We start from the raw sequence: 18,953 nt of genomic DNA, 5'->3' as shown, positions 1-18,953 counted from the left end.
TATATCTTTTGGCTGGTTAAAAATGTCAGTGTGCATGAAATGTTTTTTTCTTGCTTTGGTCCACACCAAGAAGTGCAGCACGAGTGTGAAGACTGGCCTCTCATTTGTGGCAAACACAGATTCACAGGCAACATATCAAGAGATATATAATATAATATATAATATAATGTCATAGAGATGATGAGATAGAAGATAACCAGCATGTTAACAGTTAACAAAACACATAAAACGTGCACGACATCGTGGTTTGCACAGTAAAAATAGCAGTTCAATCTTAGACCGGGGTGCATTTATTTGTGGAGAGACACATGTTTCATTTGTGTGTCTCGAAACTTGTCCAGAGTGTAACCTGTCTTTGTCCATAGTCAGCTGAGATACACACCAGCGCTCCAAGAGTCGGAGTTAGATAAGGCTTTGGGGAAGATGGATGGAAGGTTTGATTCTCTCTAATTGCCGTTGAGAACATATATACAATAAGATACCGGAGCACGCCGACAGTATTGGCTGAAACAAAGAGTTAACCGCATTAACATGCGCCTCTTCACACTGGATACAGGATAAATGTGTTGATAAGAGCCGTATTCACAGCGTGTGAGGAGATTTTAAATACGCAGAACCTCTATCTGTGGCAAACGGCAGAGTAAGGAAGCAACTCCGCATCTCCGTGCGTGACTAATAGGTTGAGTGTTTGTGCATTAGAGACTTAGCTCAGGGTTAGCATGTTGTCAGTGTTTCTCTCACTTTGAGGACAGCCTGATGCATTAGTCCGCCTCTCACCCACAAGCTTCAGAAAAACACATTACACACATACTTGAATACATCCAACTAAAGCTTGAAAGAAAAAAAAAAAAAAAGAAAAAAAACAGATCCAATAAAACCGCTGGTGAGAACAATCACGGCTGCCACTAGATACGAGTGAACTTTGGCTTAATGTTCCATTAGCACTGGTTGAAATATGTCTGACTGGAGAGTGAGGGTTTGACGAGAGAATGAGTAAAAAATAAATAAATAAATAAATGAAGCCAAAAGAGAAGAAAACACCTGTTTATGTGAGAAAACAAAACCATGTGAGAGGAGTGATTATGTTATCAGCAAAAAGAGGAGCGAACGAGGTGGCGGGCAGGGGGCATGAGTCAGCCTGGGAGGCTCGGCTCGAGTTCTCGTTAGGCAGGAGAGGCTGTAATTCAGCACAGGAGCAATAATGGCAGGCCGCTCTTCCACCTCTACACACACGCACGCACGCACGCACGCACACACACACACACACACACACGCACACGCCGAAAAAACCTCATTCACAGCAATCTCGTCCTCATCTCAACTCTTTACTCTGCTTTTATTCGTCTCTCAGTCACCGTCCCTCTGTCTCCCCTCCCTCATGCGCCACCTTAATCTGCAAGCAGAGCTCCTCCAGCGGTGTCCTCATGATTTCAGGGAGCTGATAGGCGTCCAACAAGCTGGCCCGGAGACCGTTGTACAGATGATAGCACTTTCCTGGACGCACTCTGATTATATGCAGGGGAAGAAAAGAAGAAGAAGAGGGGAGAAAAAAAAAAAAAAAAGGTTACATGCTGTATCAGACTTGCGACAAGAGCTTAATTTAAAATCAGTGGGATGAAACTGCACACAGTAAGCAGCTTCTGCTAATTGGGCCCTGCTACACTTTTGATGTCAGCGCCGTCAACAGAACAGTCTGAAGTCACAGGCTGGAAGCAACCGGGGAGCGGATACACTTTCTCAGTGTTTATAGATGGGCAGCGCAGGAAAAGAGTGGTGAAGGGGCAGATTGACAGCGACGAGTAATATCGTCCATGGATTAATATGAAGCGTGCCCTCGTTATAAACATATCTCCAAATAAGGTCACGTGAAGAAGAAAAACAAAACACACCTGCCAGCCCGCCCTTTTCTCTGTTTAGCATTGGCCAGGCTAACCCATTCGGCCGCCATGGTGCTGATGTTGTTGTTGGTGTCAAAGTGGGTCTCCTTGATCTTGCCTCCATCTATCACGTAAACGACGTCGTCTATGGTGATGCTGTGAAGATGTGTGAAAAGACAAAGATGGGGAGACGGGAGGAAAAAAAAAATAAAATGCTGGAATTAGGGTCAAATAGTACAGAAGGAATAAAAAAAAAAAAAAAAAAACTACTTCAAAGCAGTCTGTCAAAAATGCTAAGTTAAGAATCCGCAAGACACACACACACACACACAAACTCATTTTGAAGTAGAAAATAAAATTTAGCCCTTTGGTAGATTTAGAGTCTATATTTAGTGGAGTGATGTGAGGGGAGTGCAGCGCCGAGGCAGCGCCTTAATTTACCCAGCGTGTGTGAGGCTGTGAATGCGTCTCCAAATTACCAAGTCACCATCAAAGCCAGTATTACACTGTTTGCAATCAATCCGAGAAGTGTATGCTAATTCGCTCCAAATTCACCATCTCCATTAATGATGGCGACACAGCAAATGACATGTGTACGCCGACACACGCTGCTAAATGTGACAATAACGTCCTCTGGGCCCTCCGACTCAGAAATGGCCAAAAATACATTTTCAAATGCAGTAAGTATAAAGGCCTGACAGGAAAATCAGCATGCGCACACACACTTACACACCTGGTCTCAGCTATGTTGGTAGCAATCACAATCTTTCTGACTCCAGGGGGAGGCCTTTTGAACACCTGAGACGAGGGAGAGAGAAAGATGAGACGGGACTCTTCCAATATTGAGGAGGGAATAAAAAAAGCAGGACAAGCGGCAGTTACCGAATCAGTCCCGAGAAAGAGAAAGATACTGACCTGCGTCTGATTTACAGTGGGCATGAGGGAGTGCAAAGGGATGATAATAAATCGATCTGAAACAGAGCATCACACAGAAAATGCACCTCAGAACTTTTGTTTCGCCGATGTGAAGAACAAGTACGAGAGCATGAGGCTGTATGAAGTCTTCTCTTTTTATATAACCAGGGATATCACTGTGAAGGATTTCAACTGCAGGAACTAAACTCTGACAAACATGTTCAAACTGTATTTTAATATTAAATGTCGAGAAGAAAAAAAAAAATACAAAATTAAATGCAAAATTTGAAAAAAAATTATTCAAACAAGACGAAAACTTAATTTAAGAAAGTCAAGATTTAAAAAAAAAAAAGAAAAAAAGTAGTTGGCAGGAAAAAGCTATATAAAAAAAAAAGCTCTATAAATGTTAAGTTTGATAAATTTTGCTCAAAAACAGAGATTTGTTTTTCATACTTTCTTTGAGGTGGCAAGAGCAATTTTTATTCTGGCCGATGCATCTTTTTATCCACCTCCTCCTCGGAGTGAGATTCTTGCTCGTTTTTCTGCTTCAATTCTTTTATCAACAAATTCCTCTGTTTTTCCGTTTGAACCTTCACAGATGTGAGCTACACTTCGTTGCACTTATTTAGAAAAAAGGATTGAATTTGCATTTTCTTGAATACCACATCTGCAAATGCAAGTAGTACATTCAGTTTCTATTAACTGAAACCTGATATCGAAACATAAAATTCAACTTCATATACTCAGAAATCAAATATCAGATTCATATTCAGCTTGATCTACTTGATAGTTTAGTCTGCTCCTTTTTTTTCTTCTGTTGTCATTCTCTGTATTATGCAATCATTATAATTGGATTAGTGTATAGAAAAACTACTGCTGCAACAAAAGAATCTCCTAAAGTGGAGCGAATTGAGTGCCTTGATGTGTTTATTAAGTAAGATGCACTTTGGACTGGGATTATCCAGCTTTTCATAGATCATACTTGTGCTTATGTGCTTTCAGATGAGCTTAGAGGATCATTTGCTCTCCCTCCAGGGTATCCCCTCCGATTACTAAACTCTGCCTCACTCTGCAGATTAAAAACCAATTATTGAGGTAAGTAAATGATCAAACACTTTTGAGTGCAGGGGGGACTACAAATAATTACAAAACACGCTCTCGTTGAGTTGAGATCTTTTAAACTCAGCTTTTATTACCCCGTGTGCTTCACTCGTAAATGTTGTCGACGTGCATCGCCCTGATACCGACCTGATCTGAACATCTGCTGAGCCATGAGCAGGTCGTTCAGAGTGCTGATGTTGTCCCAGCCGGGAAGGAAAACCAAGATCGCTCCTTCCTGTCAAAACACGACACCAGAGCCGGTGAGCGCAGATGAAAGACACCGAGCCAGCGTCTATTCGCGACAAAACGAGAAACAGGCTGCGAACAAGCGATGACGTCACGGCTGAACCGAGTCAGAGCTGAGCCGAGACAGACGCAGGCGATCTGCCCTCGGTTCGCAACCTCCACATCCGAGCACGCGATAGGTTCCTGACACTCCCTGCCGGCATCATTATGACAATCACAACTTTCCGCTACGCCGCAGCCTCGGCTGGGCTCTGGCACAGGAAGAGGCGTCTTTTTTTTTTTCCAGAGCGGCAGAAACGAAAAACAAAACCAAAAATCGCTCGCTGTGAAAAAGATCAACAGACGAAAAAAAATAAATTAAAAAAAATAACGCTGACTGTACTGTACGGATTGCCTGTGATAAAAGTGACAACATGTGACTTCAATAAGGGTTTTTGCATGAATGGAAGGAGAGCTGAGTGATTTCAAGTAACATGGATTTAGACGTGTTGGAGGGCAGTTTAAAAAACACATTGGGGAGTCGCAAGTAAACAACCTGAATTTGGGGGGGGGGATAAGAAACAATAAGAGAGATGTTCTGCCAATACGTCAATGCTCTGGGGAAAAACAACGGCAGAAGAAATTAAGAAAAGCTGGCTGAACAAAAACAATTCTTTCTGATTGACAGATCAGACAGTCCCATTGACATGAACAACGAATAAAGTGATCAGATATTTTTGTAAGTTTATATGCACTAAGAATATCACCCGATTTCGTCGAGAGGATCAGTCCCATGATACTTTGCACACGATTCCACTCCGGCTTTTCCACGGCTGAAGGTGGATTTGTCAGCTCCACTAATCAAGCTTGTTGTGTTTCTCTTCAAGGCTGCAAAACCCGACCTTATGTCCTTCAAGCTTTCTGACTATTTGAAAAAAACTTTCAATATGATCTCCAGTATAGATCCGTTATGTTATGCCATTTTTTCTCAAAACATCGGCATGAAGCATTACAGCATTACATTTGATTATGGCCAATCTCATTGAAAAGAAGTGGCTCGTGAATGTGTTTCACATGTATAGTGCTTTTTCTTTACTTCAGTTGTCCCCAAAGCACTTTACACCGTTAATCCCATTCACACGCACACACTCACACAAATGGTGATGACTGTCATACAAGGCACTCGATCTATCCAATGGGAGCAATTTCAGGTTCGGAGTGTTGCTCGAGGACACTTCAGCATACAGGCAGGTGGACATGTGGGATCAAACCTTGCCGACTGAAGAAAGCCCATTGTACCCATTGAGTTACAAAAGTCCACAATTTCATTCAGATTGGGATCAGATAGAATACAACATCTAGGTTGAGGACCAGGGGAGAAACTCTCCCTCAACAGTCATTTTAAATGGATATTTGTAATTATTTTATCCGTCTGTCAGTGCACTGCTTCCACGTGTGCTTGCATACAATATCAAGTATGAGTGTGTTTTTGACAAGTAAACCTTGACACAAGGTTTCAGTGTCTCTTTCACAATACAAAATCGCATAGAGTAATGATAAAAAGAGTAAAATTGATTATTTTTTCCCCCCCTTCGACACTTTTTTCTTCCTACATATTGTTTTTAAATCCTTTTCTTATGGCTGTTTTCCAAAGTATCTTTTTTTTTCAATGGCAGCTCACAGAATTCAATCAATCATTCTGGTATTCTGAGAGTTAGGAATGTCTTCAGCACAATATATTTAAGTGTAGTGCTCGTTTTCCTATTAGAAAGTCCCCTAATTAGAGGAAAAGCCCAAGCACTCCTGAAGAGTTTCAGGAAATATGTTCTGATTAAAATGTCAAGGTTACATTTCATGACATGTATTTGAAGTGAACCCATTTTCTGGATAAAATGTCACCGACATAAAATAATCGCTCTATAAAAATAACTATTCCATTCATTTATGGGGAAAAAACTGAATGGTACAAGAAATTCAGACATGTTAAGTGGCCCGGAGCACCCCTGCCTTTTTAATTAAAACTAATTATTATTACCAACGCTCAACCAGTGGCACCCACAAGGGACTCTATGTGTGTGTGTGTGAACAATAATGTCCTATGAAAGAGACAGGGGAGCAAGAACCAGGCAGTATATCGTCCTACAATTGGACAGACATCTATTTTGCATACATGCCGTATAGGAAGAGGCTCGGATCAATTCTGATTGAAAATTAGGCAACAGTAGAGTAACCTCTGCGGTGTTAGCCAACGATTTAGCCAACGTACCCTCATATATAGTTGATAGTTGTACCCAGCAAGCATTCATTACTGCTTTCACGTCAACCCCCTGGATGTCTAAATCACAAAACCCCTGCAACATAATTAAGCCATCATCACAGCCGCGGCACTGGCAGACGCTCCAGATCCTCGGTTCAGAGCGCCGTCACAGTAAATCAGCCGGTTCTCTCCCAGCCGTGTGCCTGTGCCACAGCGAATCAACTGGTCGACTGGCTCACTGAGGCTGTGACTGATGGAGATATGGCTTCATATGGTGAAAGGATAATTATTCTGTCTGTCTGCGTTAGTCGCTCCTCGTTCTGGGACCGGGCCGTCTTTCTCCTCTGCTCTCCGCTGTGTGTTTGTCACAAATGAGGCGACAGACAAGTTGACGCAAACAAAATGAACAATTGTTGGGACTTTATTTTTGTAGCGTGACAGCAGATGTTTCACTTCTATTTTTATTTTCTGAGCTAGATTTTCACTCATCTATTATTGCTACTGTCAAAACAAATAAATAATAAAGATTACAGTTTGTTTGGTTTTTTTTATTGTAAAAATAGGGAAAACATAACATGTTAGGAACAAATGTACCATTCTGAGAGATGTTTTTACTTTGAATGACTTATAAACTGAAACTTATGATTGGAATGGATTTTACTTTATGTATTAGAAATCAAATATGCAGAAATTTTAATGAGTGAATTAAATTATGGGAACATTGTGTTTCTCATTAATTAAATTTTCTGGAAAGCAAATGTAGCCTTTATTGTTTTAAAGTGCTTTACACTGTTAGTCATATTCACCCACTCACAAGCACAAATGGTAGTGTCATGCCAGGAGCTTTGGGTTCAGTTTCTTGCTCGAGGGCACTTCGACGTGTGAACAGTATGGAATCGGAGCACTATAATGGAAACCCAGTCTTCCACCTGAGCCCGGCCTCCGTCTGGCACTACGTCAGGTGACGTCTTCACCTCTTTGTAATGAAAATACATTTTATTGAATGGTATTGTCTATAAATGTGCTTTTGCAGATTACATAGGTTGGTACTGGCCTACATGAGTTGAGTCTAATGTCCCTGGATCATCTTTAAGGTTTCTGATTCGCCAAATAATTCAAATGAAGCCGAGTGGACAAACTAACAGATTTTGATTATATACAGCGTTCTAAGGTGTTATAACTTGACACACTGAGAGCCCGGCCCCAGGTTAGTGACCACTGCTAATATACTGCAACATGATTCATCAAAACAGAGCGTCGCTTCCTTTCATCTGATTTGGTGGACATTGTTTTTCACGTGTCCACAGCCTGAAAAGGAAACTGGAACTGTGCTTCGAAAAAGTGGAACGTTCACAAGAATTGGCCAGAGAAAAAAGGGAATGGGCGTGCGTTGGGAGAGCATCTGTTCCATCACTCATTAGCACAGATCTGTTGCCAGGATTGGTGTTACTTCCTCTGATCTAATGTCAGAGTGTTAGGAAGCTATCCCTCCTGTTCCTTCCATCTGCTCTACCTAGGAATGTAATGTACTTCTCTCCTTTTGTTGGCTTAAATGCTTGTGTCAAATATTGACTTTCATTTCAATCGCAAGTCATCCTCCACATAGGCCGCCGCTCTCTGTGAGTCTATGATCTAAATGTTAAGAACTTCTGGGTTCAAGAACACTGATCTTTGCCTATTCAAATTCATATTCAAGTGACTGTGACTCAGAGCTCACAGACTGCTCCCTAAAACACCGTTTTCGTCCGCAGCACAAATTTGCTTTCATTAAAATGTAATTTCAAATTGTGAAATGTGCCAATCTCCGGTTGCTGCAATGAAAGCAGACACAGAGTTACACTGACCTCTTCACTGAGCACAATATGACGAATCAGAGCAAGGATCAGCTCCAGGTCAATCCTGTCATCGCCGTCCAGCATCTCCAATACTTCAATGGTGTCGTCAGAGTATCTGCAATAGAACACACAATTATGAAAACATATTTTATCACATTAGGGATGCACAATTATGGATTTCAACTTGATGGCACGTCGGGTGCAATCGTGAGCGGAGGAGTCGGGTTTAAATCCCAGCTGCAACAGGAAGGGCCTCCAACATAAAAAGCCAAGGCTACTTTGAAAGTTGCATTAAAAAGAATGAGTGAACTAATAGATGCTATTTGTGTCGACGCAACATCAACTACTAATGCTACGAAATGTCTTATATAGGTCCAAAGAATTTTTCCATTTGCAAAGTTTTCTTTAGACTGGGAAGGGTTTTCTTTGTAAAAAAATCGTTAACATTTTTTTTTTTTTTTTTTACCATTTTGAAACAATAGTGACAGTTTTTAAAAAAAATATTGTGATACCATCTCATGCTGGCGTCAGTAAGCTACAAAATAATGTTTTCATCCTTCAGGAGACCTTGCAGCTGCATATTGTGTAGGCACACCACTGTATACACATTAGACCTGCTTTATGTACAAAGTGTTTATGTAACAAACCGCAAGTGCTCCAAAATACTCTCCCGGCACTTCTTGCAGGACAAAACGATAATTGCAGAATTCGACCTTTACACACTTAATCGGCTCAATCGGAATGCCATATTTAAAAGGAGAATGAAGCTGTTTATTTAAAAAAAACAAAACATCAATTGAGTGTCAGGGCCAAATTGTCCCATTTCCCACCAAAACAACATTTCCATCAACCTGGCAGCTGCTCTACCAAATTATCTGGCCTGCTGTTCACATCAACTCACCTTCCCTGCAGTGTGCGGGCATAACAAGGCCAGCTCTCTTTATATTCAGCCTCTTTCTGCTCCTTCTCAGGTCTGGATTGGCGCCCTTGCCAAAATCCTCTCTTCCACGAGGAACGGCGGTCCTTACTCTGGGGGCGATATCTGGCCAACAGACATCGTTACATGAATCCAGATTGTGAGAGTGTGCATGTGAAGCTATAGCCCTTTCTACATAAGTGTGTTCAGGAGTCATGTAGTTTTACCTGATTAACTCGACAACTTCCTCCAGTAGGAACTCTTCGACCGGGAACGTCAGACCAGGAATGTGAATCATTGGACAGTTGCCTGAAGGGAAGGAGGCACAAGTTAAAAGATTAAAAGAAAAGAAGAAAAAAAATCAGTTTTAATTCCATTGTTGGACAGCTCCAGTCTGTTCCGAAATTTAAATACAAGATTTCTGATAGCAGCATTGAGAGTGGACACGTTATTTATCAGAAACAACTGAGTGGCACGGGTCCACCTTGGGACCTTCAAGAGCAAACGCAGGGCATCGTTTATATGCAACTTGAAGCTATTGAAGTTTGGCTCCTTACCTTACACAAGCTAAATTTAAATGCCAGTATGTTAGTTTGTGCATTTAACTTGCCATAGTGTCTTTGTATGTCCTCATCACCATGAAGATCACTCCTGGTCACATGATCGAGGTATTTGACTTTGTCCACAATATTAAGCTCACTTCCAGATGGATAGAATGCGGGAAGCGCAATGTTACGGTTGTCCTTGGTCGGCACAATCCTAACCACACACTTTTTGGTGTTAAACTTAATGTCAAATTGTCCCCCACATTCAGAGCAGATCTGAGCACTTGTTGTAGCCCAGAAGAATATGGTGACATTTCGACAAGATCATCTGCATGAAGAAGATGGTTTAGGAGTTGGTCTCCCACCATGTATTCCATCTTACATTGTCCTAATACTTGAGAGAGATTGTCTATATCGAGATTAAACAGCATGGGGGACAGAATTCCACCCTGTCCAACTCCATTTGTCATTTGATGAGGTTCAGAAGTTGTTTGCCCTGATCTCAGACGCATAGTTTGGTTTGTATACCAAAAATGCAACGCCCATATTAGCTGGGGCGCAACACCACGGTGCTGTAATTACCTCCGCCAAGTAGGTTACAAAATCCCCCGCGTTTATTTGTCGGTTAACAAGATATGTCAAAAGCTAATTTGCGGATTTTCATGAACATTGGTACACAGATACATTTTGATCAAAGGAAGAACCCATTAAATTTTAGTCATGATCCAGATCAAATTGTTACAATTGAAAATGTTCACTTCAAAATATGACGTCTTATCTTGGCGATCACCAAACTACATAAATGATAAAGGCAGTTGATCTCGATGTGGAGTGCAGTATGTGTCATCTCCCTGTGTCCACGTTTTATCCTTGACGGAAGTCAGAAATCTCTGATTGCACTTGTTTCTCAAATAGTTTCCCATGGTTCAAATGCTTTGGAGGCGTCCAAAAAGCACAGAAACATGGTGGAGTTCTGCCTTGTGTACCTGTTTACAGCCTCTTTCAGAGCATATAAACACAGATCAGTTCCACGATTACTTTTAAAGCCAAACTGCTCACCAGTGGTGCCAATTTATTGCTGAAGTCTGTCTAGTAGAATCATTTCTAACCAATTTGACAGCACATTTGCTCAGGCAATAGTTAACAGCAGAGAAAATATGTGATTTGCTGGATTGCATACCAAAATATTTGGAAAACTTCTCAGCGTTGAGAGTGGCACTCATGAGGATGACCTTGAGATCGTCCCGAAGGCTCAGCAAGTCCTTCACAATGACGAGCAAAACATCTGATTGCAGATTCCTCTCGTGGATTTCATCCAACACCAGGTGACTGACACTGGACAACAACCTAAAAAAAAAAAAAAAAAAAAATCCAAGGAAAATAAATCAACATGAGTTTGTTTTGTTTTTTTTAAAGCTTATCGGGATGTATTTCCTCCAAACACTTATGTCAAATACCACATTGGTCTGAATATAAGACAGGCTTTTATTCTTGATAGTCTGAAAAAGTGGGGTAATCTTACACTGAAACCTAAACAGCAATGTGAAGCTAATAGTTTAAAGTATGTAGTAAGTTATTTTATATAGTCTGCTACAGTGGAAGTTGCTTTTTGCAGTCAATATTTCCGAATTGTAACTTGTAACCATTAAAATTATTTAAATTCAGTTCAAAAATGTGTTTCGACAAAGTAAACATTTTATCCTCCACTCATTTATTATTATTTTTTTTTTATCATTTCTTAATAAAAGCTAATAGCAAAAAAGATACAAATCACGGCATAAAGGCTTCTCCCTTGCTGCGTCTCCCCGAAGCTCAGTGGTGCGCCTATCGGAGGCCCAGCCGGCACTTTGAAAGCCACTGCTCTCAATGTTTGAAGAGTGACAAACTATTTGTCCCCACTCTGTAATTTTCTCTCCATTATGGCTATGTTTACTACCCACGCTGAGGAGACTTCTCTTGTTCGGTTTAAGAAACCATTTGTCAAAACAAATCGCTATATAGCTCTTAGACAATGACGCTTGAGTGAAAATTCCTTATAAATAACTTCTTTTTAAAACAATTTTAAGGCCTCGGTAACATCATTTTAACTTCTGACAAGAGGTTTTTTTTATTTTATAACTAAGTTATAGCATTTTCACCGCTCGATCCATTCCAGAAATTGTTTTTTTTTGTTGTCCAGTTCATTGTGCAACGACATGTCAACATGAAAAATAGGCAACTCTGATCATTGTGAGGAGCACAAATATTTTCTCCTCCCTGCATGAGGCAAATATTTGAATCAGCATCCCAACCACAAGAATTTCTGTGGGGAGAATTTCCTAATAAAAACCTCAGGGAGACAGAATACACAGGAATTAGACTGAGAGCGATTTAAAAAGTTGAAGACAATTTTATTACAATACTCTTGCCAGAAGAGACAAGGTCACAGTACAACCTTTTAGATGATTGTCCAGGGTTTCGTCTCACTATGAAGTCAGCGCCCGAGTAAAGGCTGAATTGTTTTGAGAAAGATCCTGCACTTTAGACTCCCAAGGTTACAAAAAGTAGCACAGATGTTCCAAAAGCGCAGACACAGGTCACCCTTGAAACTCAGACTGCAAAACTACACATCATTCTTTATGAGACAAAAACAAGATGTCCCTAACTTTTTGCCCCATGCGACACAAAAGCATCACAGAACTTACATAGCAACAACGTTTGTTATCTGGTTGCCATGTGCTTAAATTGACCATACTCCCCCCGATCACCTGTGAAACACAATAACATATTTATATTTGGAAATTGGCTGTGACACGACACAAAATGGACGCAGGTGCCACATGTGGCCCGTGGGCTGTTACCTGCCCACGTCTGGTATGGAGTGTGCACGTTAGCAGCTTTAACTCTGCCAAACTACAGTCCACCAGGTGCTATAACTCCACTGCAACCCACCATTAATTCTCACAAGGAAAACATGCACAATTTCAGTATTTTGCCAAGATTTGACACATTTTAGATTGCAGCACAACCACAATCACTGGTATTTGAGGTTTGAATCCCACGGCTGGCGGGCATTAAAAAAACGACGATGGCGAGACCAACGGTTTTGTACGGTTCAGTGATGGGGTGCTGACCAAAAGACACAAGGCTGAGGGTGTCAGATGGAGGATGGGGAGGTTTTCCCAGAGAGTGAGCAGACTGGAAATGATTATTCCTCTTTTAACTGAAGGTTGAAGATTTGGTTGGAAAGTGGGCAAGATAAAGTTGAGACAGTTTGATCATGTGTGTCAGGAAAAGGAAGCTGAGAGAGTGAAGCTGCCAGACAAGAGAAGGAGAAGAGGAGGGCAAGTAAGGACATTCATGGATGCGATGAGTAAGCGTACACAGGCAGTTGGTGTTAGGAAGGAGGATACTGGAGAAACGGTATTTTGACGAAGAGGATTCACTCTGACAATTATCATCCACAGGGATTGTCTATTTTTTTTAATTTATTTATTTTTTATAGTAGGTGTGTAAAATCACCTTAAAGTGAAAAACTTGCAATTTGTCCAACAAGCAGTCCGAAAATAGATCTGTAAAGACATGCCAAGTACGGTATCTCAAAGCGCATGAGGCAAAACAACAAGAGAATAAGGCAAAGCTGGCGCACTCACTTAAATTATGCTTTGTTTTTTGTTTAGTTTTTTCACTCTGAAGACATTCTGAATGCAAGGATGAGCGTGCAGGGATGAGTCAACAATGGCTGTGTGTGTGCGAGTGAGTTTATTTCTCTGCTATGTGCATGGGGACCCATACTAATGAATCTTTCAGTAGAATCTGCCACAAATCCATGGGGGGAAGAAGGAAGGACAGCTGGAATGGAGGTATGAAAAGGAAGAGCGAGAAAAAATGCAGGGAGAAGATGTGATGAGGATGAGAGAGCAGGGAGGGGAGAAGACTCACCGGTCTGATCGAAGCCACTGAAGGATAATGCCAGTTGTACAGTACAGGATTGAACCTTGTCTCCGTGGTAACCGGCTGTAAAAATGTAAAAAAAAAAGAAAGAAAGAAAATAGGAGAAAAAGATTTTACATTTCTCAAATGACACAAAATTTAAGACGAGGTTAAATATGAGTGAATGTGTTACCACCGTGACAGCAGGGTTGATCTGATAATCTCTATTTTTTCCTAAAATTGTAAACCGTGTAATTGCCTTTTCTGTATTTTTTTTAATTGGTTGTGATACACTGAGGAGTTGGTGGACTCTGTTCAAACATTCTTTTCTCTTGGCTGAATGTTGAAAGGGAACCTATCGCATAAAGCTGAGGCTGGTATTGCTCTAAAATATTCCATATATATAGTAACCATAGTCATACTGTGTTTTAGCTTCAGGATTCATCACTCAAGAACAATCATCCAACAAATCATTATCGAAAGACTTTAAATGAGGTTGATTCTGGCCAAAAAACAAAGGGATTGTCCCCGGGAAACAGCATTTCACTAACAACTGAACCTCAATAAAGGCTTTGTTGTATAATTAATGCAAGTGTGATATTTCAAAAAGAAAACTTTGACAAACAGCAAAGGGGATAAAACTGACATAAATGTTTCACGAGGCACAAAGTGCAGAACAGAATTATAAGCTGCTCAACAGAGTCAACACAAAAAATGAAAACAAACAGAGCTGTGAAACAAACGGTGAGCCTCCTCGACTGCTCAAAACACAGGTGACACAATAACGCAGCAAGGAGACAGATAAAACATCAATTATCTCAGTGAATTATACTGATTCCCAAATAGATTTGTAACATTTAACAGTGTCTGTGCCGGGCTTAGAAAGTCAATAATGCACTGCACGACAGCTTCGCCAGGGGCGAGGTGATATCAAGCTGCTGAGAAGCCTGAGGGCAAACAGGAGCTGCTGAGCCTCTCCTGATAAACACACAGCTGATTCATAGATTTGCTGCTCTGTGGTTATTCGATTATTCACAAACAGCCTGTGAGCACCGAGTTTCCCGGACGTGAGACAGCAGTCTGCGACACTTCAGGCCTGAAGTGGGATTTTCTCTTATTGAGGCAACTTCAGGGATCAAGCCAGGGTTTTCCTTACTACGATACTGGTTCACTTCTTACCGGGGGTAAAATAACGTGATGACCTAACCTGCTCCGAAACAGGTTAGTCGTTCAGCTTATGTTCTGGATAAGAGATCCATGAGACAATGGTTATGGTTGTTGACTTCATTGTTGCTTTACCAAAATACTTTTTTGGTAATAAATGTTTGCACCCAAAACCACCAACCTCATCTGGAACACGTTCGAGAGCAAAATCACACCAGCTGAAGCAGCCTTTAGTTTCTCTACACTCCAAATATGCAGAATAGTTGATTCTGACGCTGGAAACTCATTTAAATCAGAGTTTAAAACACTTTTGTTTACGGCAACTTACACTGAAGTAAAAGTAACCTATTCCTCAGGACAACCTGCAGCTATTGCTTTTATATCTGTTAACGAGGGCAGCAATTAAACATTTAATATGAGATAATGTTGTGGAGTTTTGCTATTGCAATACTATTTGTAAAAAGTAAACAAATACTGAAATTCTTGATGCTTTAGGATTTGTACTTAGAAATAGCAGTACAAGCTCTTCTTGGACCCAATTTCAAAACACGGGACAGCGCTATCTTTTCTTTTTTTTCAGAGCAGATGTTGACTTTGTTATATTTAGTCCTCTTTTTACATCAGCGCATGTGTGAAAAAATGTAAATAAATAAAAAAATTTAAAAAAAAATGAGGAATTGGAGGTGACGCAGAAATAAGATGGGCACAGAAGGCAAAAGACAACAAACATAGCAGTACAAATACCACTACATGTTATGTCATTGCATATGTATGGACTCGTAAACACGTAAACCAGTTGTTGTTTTGGGTTTTTTTTTTTGTTTACAGCATTTCTGAACTGGTTATAAACTGGAATATTGCAACTGTTTGTCTCCTCCCTGCTATCATATATTCATAACATTTAAACAAGCATAATACAAGTGTCTGTTTTGTTTAGTTTTTTTACAGCCATTTTCTTTCATCATGTCTCACAATCAAAATAACCATCTGTATTAGTTTTTTTCTTGTATTTGGCTGATGGAGGACGGTATCTCGATAGTTTATTTCATTCACACAATAACAAAATGTGTCTTATTGTCATAACGAATCTTAAAAACTTCATCATATCATTTAAATCCCAGAGGAGAGTAAAAATGAATCAACTTCTAAATCAAAATCAAAAATCAAAAAAGATAATGCAATAATTCTCTACAATAATGCAAAAACAAATGAACTAGAATGAATCTTTAAAGGAGTCAGTGCATGTCAGGCTTGCAGAGAGCACATCACATACATTCTGGTTGAGTTTGGGCCTAGTTTGAATATAGTTGTAATCCACTGGAAGAAAACAATAAAATTGGAGGTATAAACTTTTGGACAGCTGGTGTCATTTTGCATATACCCACTCTCAGAGCACTGCTTTACAAAAGAAAAAGAAAGAAAAGCTGAAGCTGTTCTACAATAAATGGACGACAATAACGAGTATTGCTTTTGTTATGGGTTTACAAGAGATCTATGAATTGAAAGTATTGCAGCAAGATGCAAAGAAAAGAAAAAAACACTAGCTCCGGTGAAGATTGAGAAAATGTGGAAAATGATAGTAGATTCGGTCTATCACCGTTACCATTTCTTCCGACAGTAATCATTTTCTTCCCATCTTTTCGCCTCTAATCCCCAGCATCAATCTCCCCTTCTATTAGGCCTGGTCTCTCCTTTTCTCTCTCCTCCAACTGCATGTGTCTCATTCTCCGCTCTTCCTCCTCTCCCACCCCGCATGTCCATTGTAGAAAACCCATTTTAGATTGCTCCGCCGTGTTTCGCTGCAGACGACTTTGTCCGTCTCTTCCTGAGCGTGTTCGCAGATCGCTATTCCTATCTAATAATCCAGCTCTTCTTCAAAAACAATTTCCTGTGGAATTAATTCATGCTATATTTCCCTTATCTAGCCCAATTTGGCCCTTGCACTAAGAGACTCGATAACCAAATCAGATAGTCTTGACAGTAATGAAGAGCAGCCATAGGTCACAGAGGCATATTTCACATTACAATGTGAGAGTCCATCAAGCTTTCTATCTCTTCGACATGCAACGTAACTCAGGCATGACAGAATTTAATCTTGAAATAACTGCAAATGTTTGGAAGTTTCGAGTTTACGAGGTTCAATTTTGTCACACTGTGAGCCGCCAAGCAAGCACCTCAAGTTTCTATTTAATCTTTGAGAAGAAATCAGATTAAAAAGCAATAAGAAGAGAGTAAAACCATGAATTGTTTTAATAAAGCACGCATTCCTACAACTGAATTTACAGTGGGTGTAGTCAGATTAAAATTATGAAAGAAGATGTATTGTGACAATAACAATGTATAACCACAAGACGCGGCCTAATTGATATTTAAAGATTTACCGGGCATTTCCCATTGAAAATATCCAACTAGCATGCGAAGTGTCACGCATCTGATTGCCTGTTGTTCCCAACAATAGTTAACGATAATATCTTATGATTTAAAAACAAATTTGGGGATTTGAACCAAAAAGCTTAAAGGTTGTGAGACTGGTGTTTAAGATCTGTGTCCCACACAGTGACAACCTCGGGTCAAAACCTCAAACATTTGTCTCGTCAGCCCAAGGAAAACTAAAACTAAATCAGCCCAGCTGAAGAAAAGCTGAAATGTTCCTGTGGTATCCAACACACCTTGGGTGCAATATTTAGTGTGGACTTATAACAGAAGATATTCTTTTTTTGTTTCTTGAGCACAAAACCAGTTTGTGGGTGCCAGTCGAACAGTGAGCATATTTAACAAACACACTTACTTCCATTTTATGCATGAGCAGGTGTTTGAAAAGACTTTCTTACCTCTGTAGGCGGATTTGGTAACCACAAGAGTTTGCGTTCCCAACACTTTCTGCCCTTTCCGCTGCTACACGCTCTGCTACCTGCCAAGAAACAAAACACACACACACACACACACATATAAACACAGCGTTGGTATTGTGATCATCTGTTATATCACCACGAAAGACGAAGGAAATATATCCACCGTCGTACACAGGTTACGGAATGAAAGTTAAGTCGCTTCAGAATCTTTACGTACAGAGATGGCGCTGATGCGGCGAGGCTGTGTGCAGACCACCCGGCACATTGAGCCGACGCCTCTGTTTATATGGTCGTCCAGGATGAACTGGGTGACCTGAGTGGTCTTTCCACATCCGGTCTCACCGCTCACCACCAGGACACGGTTCGCGTTAATCATTTCCACCAGCTCCTGTAAGGAAAAGCAAAGTGAGGCTCATTTATTTCTATTGCACTTTTCATCAACAAAGTGTAAAAATTTTTTTAAAATTAAAAAAAAAAAAATGCAAAAGCAATGTAGATTGTACAAACGTAGAGAGAGCAGATGAGTTATTATAGATTGAATGGCAAAAGATAACACATAATGACGTTTGGATAAAAACGATAGTATGAAATCAAATACTTGCCTCTTTTTTGGCATACGACGGCAGTTTTTCTCTGAATTTCTGAAGGACAAAATAGTAAACACCAGACAAAATCAAAGTTAAATAACGAAGAACAATCATGAGCAACTGTTTGACTTTAAAACTCGATCATTACAGCAATTTGGTAAATATGCATAGTCTGCACAGATAAATTAATTAGCGTGACAATATTATTACACTGTGAAACAAAAGCATGTTAATCAAACAACCTGTACAACGTCATTACAACTAGTACGCCTCGAGTCATTTCCATTTTATGACTGTAGAAAAAAAACAAAATAATGTGCAATGAGAGTGTTTCTGTCCCTTTTGTAAAAAGATAATTTCAACTTCCATTATTTGGCGGTTGTTCAATACTACTCTGTGTTTTTAATGCTACCGGGGCGCTCATGTTACTATTGGGTGACACTAGTGTTGTTTCTCTCATTGGACAGTCGTATAGGTGAAATCCAAAGGGGCTACTGCAGTGACTAGTATAAAGCTTTATTTCTCTGCTTTCATGTGGTTTTGAAATTTCTGGATATTAAACAGTTTAGCTTTTATGGTTATGGAAAGTATCCAGACAAATATTTCATTATTATGCATATATGTGATGCATCAGCCATATTGTTTGTCAAGCATTTAGACTTGTAAACAGACCCATCAGTTAAGCTGTGAATGGCAGAGTCAACAGGGAAATGATCCTGGCGGAAAAACACCGATATTAAGACACAGCTCTCCACCTCATTTCTTGT

The 18,953-nt window shown here is 40.2% G+C and overlaps 1 protein-coding gene across 1 annotated transcript in view; it reads right to left on the bottom strand.

Moving 5' to 3' along the window:
• The window catches only part of dhx36 (DEAH (Asp-Glu-Ala-His) box polypeptide 36), a 31,138-nt gene that overhangs the window by 7,469 nt on the left and 4,716 nt on the right, over positions 1 to 18,953 (bottom strand). Inside the window, exons 5-17 of the mRNA XM_080460373.1 lie at positions 18,202 to 18,240; positions 17,817 to 17,987; positions 17,579 to 17,658; positions 13,593 to 13,667; positions 10,852 to 11,018; positions 9,354 to 9,435; positions 9,112 to 9,252; positions 8,220 to 8,325; positions 4,041 to 4,128; positions 2,793 to 2,848; positions 2,611 to 2,675; positions 1,890 to 2,033; positions 1,388 to 1,505 (exon numbers count right to left, since the gene is read on the bottom strand). Coding sequence (XP_080316499.1) covers positions 1,388 to 1,505; positions 1,890 to 2,033; positions 2,611 to 2,675; positions 2,793 to 2,848; positions 4,041 to 4,128; positions 8,220 to 8,325; positions 9,112 to 9,252; positions 9,354 to 9,435; positions 10,852 to 11,018; positions 13,593 to 13,667; positions 17,579 to 17,658; positions 17,817 to 17,987; positions 18,202 to 18,240 — 1,332 coding nt within the window. The remainder of the gene's footprint in view (positions 1 to 1,387; positions 1,506 to 1,889; positions 2,034 to 2,610; positions 2,676 to 2,792; positions 2,849 to 4,040; positions 4,129 to 8,219; positions 8,326 to 9,111; positions 9,253 to 9,353; positions 9,436 to 10,851; positions 11,019 to 13,592; positions 13,668 to 17,578; positions 17,659 to 17,816; positions 17,988 to 18,201; positions 18,241 to 18,953) is intronic.

This window comes from Lipophrys pholis (genome assembly GCF_963383615.2).
Source record: "Lipophrys pholis genome assembly, chromosome: 3".
Lineage (NCBI taxonomy): Eukaryota > Metazoa > Chordata > Actinopteri > Blenniiformes > Blenniidae > Lipophrys > Lipophrys pholis.
This window is presented reverse-complemented; position numbering and strand designations above follow the sequence as displayed.